General features: G+C 42.2%; 1 protein-coding gene and 1 long non-coding RNA gene across 3 annotated transcripts; one reads left to right on the forward strand and one right to left on the reverse strand.

The window, feature by feature from the left end:
- Window positions 1-55: 55 nt before the first annotated feature.
- On the forward strand, window positions 56-8,408 carry LOC310713609 (E3 ubiquitin-protein ligase RNF4-like). 2 transcript variants are annotated; one of them, XM_083518050.1, is made up of 2 exons: window positions 56-353; window positions 4,286-8,408. In XM_083518050.1, exon 2 carries the CDS (start codon window positions 4,332-4,334, stop codon window positions 5,175-5,177), a length of 846 nt encoding a protein of 281 aa, XP_083374176.1. In that variant the 5' UTR covers window positions 56-353; window positions 4,286-4,331; the 3' UTR covers window positions 5,178-8,408. The 2 variants fall into 2 exon arrangements, with proteins under 2 accessions (XP_083374176.1, XP_083374177.1); XM_083518051.1 differs by having other exon boundaries at window positions 225-508.
- On the reverse strand, window positions 5,341-11,038 carry LOC310713643. The gene is made up of 2 exons (XR_014529378.1): window positions 10,077-11,038; window positions 5,341-9,210 (listed from the first exon to the last, which is right to left on the reverse strand). It is a non-coding gene; the product is annotated as an uncharacterized lncRNA (long non-coding RNA).
- Between the last annotated feature and the right edge of the window lie 268 nt (window positions 11,039-11,306).

Below are 11,306 nucleotides of genomic sequence, written 5' to 3' on the forward strand. Positions count from 1 at the left end.
GCAGCCGACTTTTCCCTTTCCGTCCCCGTCTCCTATCACGTGGTTCCGAAGACGAGGGCGGGGGAAACGGCCGTCCGTCGGCGCGCACGCGCGCGCTCGCCTCTTAAATGTCCCGTATGTTAACAGCCCGAGCAAACAGCGACAGCGCGCTTGCGCGGCATTTGTCGAATTGCCGAGGTGTGTGGGGGGTGGAGTGGAGGAGGAGGAGGAGGAAGTGACGTTTTAACGTTCTCAGCGGTCGGGTGTAGAGCTGTGTGGGAGCCTCGGAGAGGAAGGTGCGCGCGAGTCTTCGGAGGGAGGCAGCTCGGGAAAGTGCGGCCGTGTGGATTTCTGCAGCGTCGTCCGTTTCTGTGGTGGGTTTAAGAAAGGATTTGTTCCCCTTTTTTGGGCCTCTGGGTAGCGGGAGCGGCCGCTAGAGGTTGTTCTGAGGTAGTTTCGTCCCGTACAGAGGAGGGTCGGGGAGGCGTTTCTCGAAAGACTGCCATTATACGCCGGATGTTCGTGACAGGTAGGCCCTGGCTGTCGTCTTCAGAAAGGCCGCTCCTCGGCAGGGCCTTTCCTTCCAGTGAGGCTGCTTTGAAGGCTGAGGGTTCCGTGGGGCTGGGGCGGGAGGGAGGCGATCCCTCAGAATCGAAACCGTAACGAATATATGTGGGTGTGGTTCGAGCTCTGCGCAAGGGGACAGCGATGGGAGGCTTTTTGGAATCGTGGTGGTCTAGGCAGGGAACAGGAAGTGCGCACAATCTCGTTCCTTGGCGCGCCTAAGGCCTGCTCTCGGGTAAAGACTCGCCGCTCCGAGAAGACCCAGCCTCTCCCCTCCCCGCCCCCCCCCCCGCGACCTTCGAACTGTGAACGGAGACGGCCCTGGAAGGTTTGTACCAACAATTCACACCTCCCCAGCTCAAAAGTTGCAAGCAGGCCTCTGGATAGTTGCTGACCAAGCCTAACATCGGAGTTGCCAGCCTGTCTGTCAGGACCTCTTCCCGACAAAGAAGTGTGGTGCTCCCCCCACCACCACCCGGCTTCCCCTGGGTTCAGCTGCCAAACCAGCCTCTAGCCTTTCTCCTAGCTTTGGAGCTGGGGAAGTGGCAGTGAGTGCCTGATGTTCTAGTCCCTATAATGGAGATAAGGCATTTATTAGCTTGATTATGACATTGTATGTAACCCTTTTTAGTATAGCCCACCCAAAGTGACACACAACAGGCTTGACTCAGTAGATGTAATGATAATTTTTATTTATACCCGACCCTCCCCAGCCAAGGCCGGGCTCAGGGCAGCTAACAAGCAATAATAAAAACAAGTTGAATGAATACAACTTAAAAACAAGATTAAAATACAACATTAAAATGCAGCCTCATCACAGGAGGAGAAAGAAAAAAGAAAGGGGTAGGGAATCAAATTGGCTCCAAGCCAAAGGCCAGGCGGAACAACTCTGTCTTACAGGCCCTGCGGAAAGAAATCAGATCCTGCAGGGCCCTGGTCTCATGAGGCAGAGCGTTCCACCAGGCCGGAGCCAGTGTTGAAAAGGCCCTGTCTCTGGTTGAAGCTAATCTAACTTCCTTAGGGCCCGGGACCACTAGGGTGTTGCTATTTATGGACCTTGAGGCTCTCCATGGTGTACACAGTGTTATGTACCAAATGGTATCAAAAATCCTTGGGTGGAGTTTCCTTGCAGATAATCTGGTTTTACTGAATTCCTGGAGGTGATGTGGTTAATATATTTAATAGACAGATGTTGAACTTCCCGTCTTTCTGAAGAGCTCTATCCAGTGTTAGAAACTCAGGTGTATAAGCTAATCACCAAATGGCACTGTAAACTTTGGTTACGGTCACCACAACAGAATGTCTAGGTGCCATTTTGCCCTAGTGGGGTTTACTATTATTATTAATTTCATTTATATACAGCTTTATATTTTAAAGAAAAATCTCAAAGCTGTTTACAACACATTAAAACCTCAAATAAAAATCCAGAATAAACAAATTCAAGCTTCAAGGAAAATATTTCAGATCCTTCTCTAAGTGACATTTGGCTTTCCCCATGTTTGTTAATCTACTTAATTTATAGCTGCCCAGTAGCAGAAGTACTCTAGCAAGCCAGTGAGGTGTAGTGGTTAGAGATCAGGGTTAAAATCTCCACTCAGTCATGAAGCTCACTGAGTGACATTGGAGTCAGTCACAGCCTCTTAACCTACCTCACAGGGTTATTGTAAGGATTAACTGGGGAGGGGGTGAAGTGTGTACTATTTGGAGAAAAAGCTGGGATATAAATGCAGTGAATAAGCTCTTCAATTGCCAACGTAGCATTATGTTTCAAGTCCATTTCCTATTTTCCCCTAAAATATAATTCCTGTTTTTTTACTGCTGGCACAACCTGGATCGACATCTTAGTTGAGCTATCCACTATGACCCTAATATCTCTTCTTGGTCAGCCACTGTCAACTCAAACCTCAATAGCATATATACAATGTTAGGGTGTTTTGCCTCAACATGCATCACTTTACCCTTGTTAACACTGAATCAGATTTACCATTTTACTGCTCATTCCCCCAGTTTGGAGAGGTCCTTTTGGAGAACCTCACAGCCTCTTTTAGTTAAAAATTACCCAGAACAACTTGATGTCCTCAGCAAACTTTGCTAACTCATCCCCAGGAAGGGCTAGAAAGATGCTCTGTCTCATGCTTCAGACTTGGGTTCAAAAAGCAGACAGCACACATATAGTAAATCTCACTGTCACAAATAAGCAGGAATGGGTTTCTTATCTATTTCAAATATAAGAATATTTATTCTATTTGCACTCCTCTCTCCGTACTAAATATGCCACCAGATACGCAAAATAAAACTTCAGAATGGGCAGGTACACATAAAGGGAACACCCCCCAACAACCCCCCCCCCCAATTTCCAGTCTGTTCTCTCCAACCCCAGGCTCAACCTGCATTCCTGGGGGAAAAACAGCAACGATGCAGCAGAAACCAAATAAAGGGGGCAAGCCTTTATTCTTCCAATCAAGCCAGCAAAAATATGAGAAGACATGAAAGGCAAAATAAGAAAAGGGGCACTGCTTAAGTACTAGAGCCATTTCACTTTTGAGAAGCAAGATCATCATTAGAAGCCCCTTAAATAATCAGTCAGCACAGGAAAAATCCATCGCAGGTTGGGTTTGTTTGCAAACCACAACATGTCCCGTGCCCACAAGAGAGAAGCAATCCATGTAATGGTATGAAAGAGCTTCTTCTCAGTTTGCTTACCTAAGCTCTCCTGCCCAGCCAGAGGAGATTTCAGTTGCAAACCACGTGACTGTCACAAGGGGGCGCTCCTGAGTAGCAGAAAGCATCTGGCCAGCCTGGGCAAAATGGTTGGTTCCAAAAAGGTTATAGCATGTAGACCTTTATGCTGGGCCTGATCTGAGCTTGGAACATGTCAACTACTTGTGCAACTAATTTCTGTGCTGCATTGCCATCTTTTGGCTTTATGTTTTAACTCTTTGTACATTTTCTGTTCCAAAAACGACATACATTTCTGCTTCATATGGATCAGTAGCCATTGCTTGTGCCTGGGATTTTGCAAGTGCTCTAGCCATATTAATACCAGCAGCCTAGACATTTGTTAGTTGGGAATTTTCAGGGAACCTTTCCTTTAAACTTGCCCTCTGACAAGCTAAACACAATATTGTCTCTAAGGATGAGTTCTTGGGCAGTTCAAAATGCAGTCTCTTGCTGCTTGTCTTAACTCTTTTATAATATTCCTTATCCCTCATCAAACCTGAGCTGCTAAGATTGATACCTCTCAAAATCTGAATGTTTTATTGATTCACTATTCAGTGCTTTTAAGGCATTTGCAAGGGTTTTATTTGCAGTATCTGCATAGATATATATTTTCCAGTGCCCTATTGCTAATAATAGATTGTAGGCAATTTTAATTATTTAATGCTGAAGCCTTGGTGATACTTAGGTAGACTTGATGCTTATTTGTGCATTGAAAGGGAATGCATACTGACTTAGTTCAGTTCTGAATCTGTTCTCTGAGCCAGGAATTGGGGCAGAGACACAAAGAACCATCAACCTCCATTCCAGCTGCAGCACAGCCCAGTTGACTAAGGGACAGTTGAACAATGTGAGAAAACCATACTTAGGAATAGAGCATTTGTTTTTTTTTAAAAAAAGTACATTCACATACCACAATGTGGGTGGGTACAGTCTTGTGTTTTGTGACTAGTCACTTGGAAATATATATATGGGCAATCTATGTCATGTGTCAGGATTTATCATGCATTTCTTTTGTTCCTAGAATACTAGTTTAATTGGGAGTTTCGCCTCTTCTGCCTCTATGTACCATGAGCCCTACTGATGCCAAGCGTAGTGCCAAGCGCAAGAAGAATAAGAAGGGCAGTGGCCTTGGCTTAGCAAGTCTCTCTGGTGCCCTGGAGATCAAGCCTGCAGGGCCTGCTGCTTCAACCCCTGCTTCTCCCTCTTCATCCCCATCAACTTCCTTTGTGGCCTCCTTGCAAATGGCTGCTGCTGCAGCAACAGTTTCTAGCACCGGAAATGATGTAGCAGCCACTCCTGTGATTTCCAGTGAAAGGATGGGGAAGACCGAGGTGCCCAAAAAGCGTTGTGGAGGGACAATTAATTCCAGACAAACACGCAAGCAAAGTAGAATGGCTGCTTCAGCTGCTGAAGCAGCTTCACAGGCCGCTTCACAGGCAGAGCCAATTGACCTCGAAGAAGGTGCTTGTGAAGAAGTCGTAGACCTTACTTGTGAATCTTCAGAACCAGTAGTCGTTGATCTGACGCACAATGATTCTGTTGTGATAGTTGAAGAAAATGTTCGACGAAGAAATCAAGAGTTAAGAAGGCAACAACTGCTTGACAGCTGTGTACTAAGTAGTGATGATGACGACGCAAGAGATAATGATGTGGTGCTGACCGGTACATTGCCCAGAGAATTGGAATTGCTTGATGATGGAATTTCAAATTCACGGCGTTCAGGTACCGTGAGTTGTCCAATTTGCATGGATGGCTACTCTGAAATTGTGCAGAGTGGGCGGCTCATTGTATCAACAAAGTGTGGTCATGTCTTTTGTAGTCAGTGCCTCCGTGATTCGCTAAGAAATGCTAATTCTTGCCCAACTTGTAGGAAGAAGCTTGGTTCTAAACAATATCATCCAATTTATATATGAAGCTTTAAATTCTTCTCTGAAGAATCTAACTTGAACTTCTGTGGATCCTGCATAAACTTATACCTCTGCAAACAAAGGGTTATAGATCACATATGTGCCCACTTGTGAAGTTGATTTGTGACCTTTTCTAGTTGGCCTTTTTATTGGCCAGTCCTACACATGGGTTTTGTTTTGTTTTGATATTCGTACCAACACATTTGCTGAAGTACAGTGTGTGAGAAGCAGCTAGTGTTGCTGTGTTACTTTCAAAGAACTTGAATGAAACCTTTGCGAAATGTATTGACCACTTTGGGGGACAGTGTGCATGCATTTTGTTCAGGACTTTGGAGTCATTATGATCATGATAGTACAAGTAAAAGTGGCAAACGACTACCAAACCTGCAACTGTTGTGCTGTTCACTCTTTAAGAATTGATACCAAATGTTATCTGTTTACCCATGATGAGCCTCCTTTTGTGGAAACTTCAGAATTTTATATGGGACCTGACTTTATAATCATACTGCAACACACTTGCAATATCAGATGTGTAAATACTGTATTTGGATGCCTTTCTTAATCAACGCAGAAGACAAAGACTATCTGAAAGAAATACTTGGCTGTTACAGCCATACCTATAAGCAAATCTTGTATGTGCACACCTTATAACTGGAGGGGGGGGAGGTGTGGTTACTTATCTTGGCCATGTTAGATACTCATGATACAATGCTAAACAGCTTTATATAAAACAAAACACAAAAAAACCTTAATATACTAATTAGCTAACAATTTAAGAATCTTCTGTTGTGGACATGCTTAATTATAAGTGATTCAATCTTCAGTATTTTGAAAACTGTCACATCATGGCCTGCTTGCCATTTGACAGTATTCAGAATGCTGTGCAGCTTTCTCAGATCTGGTACCCACCAGATGTTTTGGACTGCAACTCCCATCATCCCCAGTTAGCACAGTTGTTCTGGCTGGGACTGATGGAAATAGTAGTCTGAAGCATCTGAAGGGCACTAGGTAGGGGACAGCTGATGCTACATGGAATTTAGTTACTTTACTAAGTTCAGAACTAAGCATTTTCTGATGACTTTCTATTTTCATGTGTAAAGCCGTGGCATATTAGCTTCATGGGATTTCTGTATCGCTGATAGATAAGTTTCTCATATTCATTACAGTGCAGCTTGAAGTCTGTCCGCAAGTCCATTTTCTGAGCTTCAGATTATTTCTTCTGTAAGGGAAGCACTGGAAATTGCCCCCACCCCAAAAAACAACAAAAACCCAGTACCTCCATCAGCAGGGAGAAAAGAGCTGTGCAAGCTGCACAAACACAGGCTCTGTCAGGAACATACTGAAAAAAACAGGAAAGATGGGTCCTTACCTACACTAATATGCAATAAGTCCATTAAAGTATACAAAATGTAATAGTATAAAATCAGAAGTATTAGCAAGCATTTAAAATAGAATATTTGCTCATTGTTGGAGCTGTAGAGAAAATTTTAGATGCCTTCTAACCTCCTGGGATATGATAGAAAAACTAAGTTCATGTTCAGAAGTTTAAATATGCAGAAAAATGTACAGTTAAAGGGTCACGATTTTTAGCTTTCACTGATATAGGTATCCTTCAGAGGTTCTGGCCTCATCATAGGTGCTTTAGGCATATGGCTCAGGGCTGCATCTAAATGACCAAACCATGTGATTATGCTACCAGTGTAGCTGAGCACTTTAGATGCAGCATGTGGTGCTTGCAGATTTGCAGCTCCTGCACCACTGAGTATTTTTAAGGGCCACAATAATTGTATAATGGAGTTTGAGAAATGTTTCATGTAATATCTTTCACCAGCTTAGCAAAATATATCTCACATATTGGGGATGCTTTGGTTCTTCATAATTCAAAACTGAATAATTTCTTAAAAGTTCAAGTTGGTAACTGGTAAAAGCCATTTCAGTAGGCATCTAGAAATGTATCAATTCAAACATCAGCCATTAAATCTTAATACTGTACACTTTAAAATCCATGGCAAAATAGCTATCCATCTTGTCAAAGGCAAGACTTAGGAATTTTAAGGAAGTAAGGATGCAGTTCTACAGAGAGTTACTTGTAAGTTCCATTGAACTGAATGAGGCTTTTCATCTAATGTGTTGGATTGGGCTGTACATCAGGAGTTATAAATGATTTAATAAACCTATTTCCTAGTCTTAAGAGGGTGTGCAGTTCTATTCATGCTTTAGTAATATATTGTTTCATATGGTATACCTCTACCTGAATATTTGATTAACAAAAAAGAGTGCTAAGTTTGAATGTTCTATCTACAGAGCACACAGTTCGTAGCACTAACTTCAAATTTAGCACACTGTAGCTGCACCTTCCTGTGGCTTTAAACTATAGTTTAATGTTACCTGAATAAGCCTTGGGCTCATCAATTGCTCCTTCCCCTTGTCTGTGTGACGGTGAGGATGCTTTCACTTTCATTTTTAATTAGCAACAGTTCAGAATTATGTCCAAACATAGGAAAATGTTTCGTTTTCACTGTACAGTGGAACCTCGGTTGTAGAAAGTAATTTGTCCTGGAAGACTGTTTGACTTCCAAAACATTCAACAACCAAGGTGCAATTGCTGGTTGGCAAAATCCACTGAAAAAATTGAGAAACTCGCCTCGGAAGCTGTTCAGCTTCCGAGGCACGTTTGAAAACAGAAGCATTTACTTCTGGGTTGTCAGCGTTTGAAAGCCAAAACGTTCAACTTCCAAAGTGTTTGAGAACTGAGGTTCCACTGTACTATACTAAAACAACCCAAGTTCCACCACAAAGTTGAATTGTTTCATTAATCCATAGTTGAGATTACCCAGAGTTTTGTGTTTGGACATAATGCTAGCACAGTGGTTGATTATAACAGAACTGACATCATCCGTTACCCTCTTCACTGACAGAGTGGGGAAGGGAGCACATAAGCCTGAGACATGTGCATGTAACACTGAATCCTAGTTCAGTGTTGTGTCTGAACAAGGCCATTCTGTCTGCATTGTCAAAAGCCATTTTGGTTTCAGGGCAAGTGATACTAGCTTAAGACGCATGGATTTAAGAACAAATAGTTAATTCTCTGTTGCCTCTCTTTTTCCATTTGTAAATTTGTATATTTTTTTTCTTATTTAAATGTATTCCTTTTGTGTATATCAGCTTTGCTTTTTGGAATCTTAATTTGGCAAATAAAATCTAGGCAAATAAATTTTAACTGCAGATGAAAATAAAGGTTTTTTTCTTCCTCTAAATTGGCAGGGGGGGAAACTTGGATGCTTAAAGGTATAGCTGTTGAAGAACACAAGCACAACTTGCCTCTTACTTTGCACAATACATGCTGGATTATATCCAATGCAATGTTGTGCAAGGTAAATGGGCAGGAGTTGGAAATATTGGGCAAAAGTTCCTAGCCCGACATTTTAGGCTTTGCCAGAGTGTATTCTGTCTCAGGAAAGCTTTGTCCTGAATTGGATACAACCTAGTATCTGGAATTGGCCATGGAAAAATCTGGAGTACTGTTCCTTGGACTATGGGAGGTGACACTTAAGTTACACATTTATCTACCAACTGAGAATAATCTTTCATGCATCTGATGAAGTGGGCTGTGGTCTATAAAAGCTTATGTTGTGATAAATCTGTTCACCTTTAAGGTGCCACAAGACTTTTTGTTACATGTTGGCTTCCATACTCAATTGCAAATTCTTATTTAAAATGTAAGAGGAAAATAAGAATTCCTGTGACCCATGCGGGTGGGATAAATAAAAGAATTGGTTGGGTGCCTAGATTCAAAACATGGGGCTAAACTCGCTGTCCAGCAGGCGAGAGCCCCCCAAGAACAGAGTTTAAATTCACAAAAGTCAAGCAGCAGTATAGCATTAGGAATATAAGTTGTTAGACCCTCTGTACCCCTCTTGCAATAAATAGACCACACACAGTTAAGTAAGTTTAAAAATACTTTACTTACAAAATGTTCCAAAGATCACATTCATGTATTTGTCCAAGCAGCTGCAGAGAGAGCACAGGCAGAATACTCCTGGGTAGAAAATACAGAAAGATAGTTTCAAACATGCTTTAAGATCGGCGCTTGCCAGTTACATGGTGTAGAGAGAGAACAAGAAGAGTAGGCTTCGCTTCCTTTCTCATCAGAGAAGAGGGTGTGCGACCTAGCTGAGCCTAGGAATCAACCCTGTTGTCTTCGCCCCTTCTTACACTAACTAGCACTTGGACATAGTTCTGTGTGACTGCAATTTCCCACACGAAAAACAACAAAAACTACGTCAGGTTGGATAGTGGGTTTATCGGTGGCTTAATACTGAGCAGCTTGGAGAAAGGAGGAATACACATAGAGTGGGTTACATCTAACGCTGTGCCCGTGGGGTTCTGCTGATTCAACAAGACTTCTATTTCTTCTGTGCATGCACACACATGCTGCCAAGTGTGCTGAACAGGTTCTCCCAACCCTCTGGAGCTGACTGAGAGTGCACATGGTGGGGATTGGCAGGGAAAGAAAGCTCTCTTGTGCACACAAATCCATTGTGCCTGTGGAGCTGCAGCTTTGGAAGGGGGGGAAAATCAGTAATAGAAGAAAGTTGTAAAAAGCTATACTTGGTTTTTTATTAGGGGCATGTACTGATCCTCTTCGAAATGTTTATTTAAACGGAGGGTGTCTTCCTTGGATCTAGTAAAAGGTATTGGACTTGAAAACCAGCAGCTAATTGATAGCTTTAATTAAGCTCCACTTTTATCTCTATAAAGAGTTCTCCAAACCAGGATGAATTTAATAGTTTATGAATGAGATCAAACTTCGGAATTTTCTGAAGTAAAAAGAATTCAAAGTGTTGCTTATTCAATGCCTGAGTTACACATTTACACTTAATATGGAGAAGAGAGTGAACTTACATTCCATGGAAGTACCTCAACTGCTGTCTGAGGATGAAGCATAAAAAAATACTTATTTAAGTGCTGCCTTAGAAAGGAGGATTTCATTTGAAGTATAAGCTGCTTCAGATCTGGTCTCCTTTGTTAACAAGTTTTATTATGGTCAATAAACTTTGGCCAGTTTTATGTAATCTTGATCTGTCTGCTGCATTGCACCTCATTTTCTTTTGTGCTTTCTTTAAGAATTATCTGTTTGAGAAAACATAAATTGACAGAATAATTCATGCCAGAACCAAGCTCTCTGTAATGTTTCTGTCATGTGCACAGGTCCACAGCTCTCTCTGAAAGAATGCTTTATATCATTGCTCATGAACAGTTTATCTCTCATTTTGTCCCTCATAACAAGGTCACTCAAAGCATTTAGTGCAGCTCCTCCTCCCCGGATTCACAAGCACAGATAACTCTGCTGGTTCCCGGAATGTTTTGGCAAATGGCAGAACTGCTAGAGGAAAATGCAGCATGCCTCCAAAAAGGGTGTGTGTCTGTTTTCTTTTTGTTAACTATTAGCATTGTTTGGTTTCTGCATTTTGAATTAAAAGCATGGAGGAACTGGCATCTAAGAATTGTGATGATTGGCTCTCAGTCGGCTTCAATCCTTCACTCATTTAGAGCAGGCAAGGCCCACTCTAGTGGGTGTGGTCACCCTGTACTCCCAACAAGAACACACTTGCATGTACATGCATACACAAATACGGGCACATGTGTAGTTCAGCTGAGAATGGGAGCTGTCACCCCCTGATCAAAAGATTATCAGTCTGATAGGAGACAATTTGCATCTCCATTACTGGGCTGGACTGGACTGGGTTGAGGAGTAGTTTAAACTTACATTTCCTGCCCTGTTTCTAGTTTTGTTTTGTTTTTGGTGCAACCACAAAAAATTGAGGGTGAGGGGCATAAAAAATTGCTTGGAGAGCCACATCTAGCCCTTGGTCTGGCAGCAATCTTGCACTTCAGTAACTCATAGGTATTGCTTCCTTGACATCACCAAAGTCAATAATTAAAAGATGCTCAAATATTTATAGAGCCATTTTTTCCCCACAAGGCTTGTGTCTGATCAAAAGGACAAGTAAGCAAGATCTACCTAAAAATTCTAGAGATTGTGGGGTGGAATGTTGCAATCTTAGTTAATGATCAGCTTGTTTTTCAGATTTGGCTTGTTTATGAAGAAAATTTAGTTTAACCATTTTTGGA

This window comes from Podarcis liolepis (assembly GCF_965112155.1).
Source record: "Podarcis liolepis genome assembly, chromosome: 8".
NCBI lineage: Eukaryota > Metazoa > Chordata > Lepidosauria > Squamata > Lacertidae > Podarcis > Podarcis liolepis.

Coding starts and splice junctions, on each gene's coding strand:
- LOC310713609 (XM_083518050.1), top strand. CDS start 4,332: ATGAGCCCTACTGATGCCAAGCGTAGTGCCAAGCGCAAGAAGAATAAG.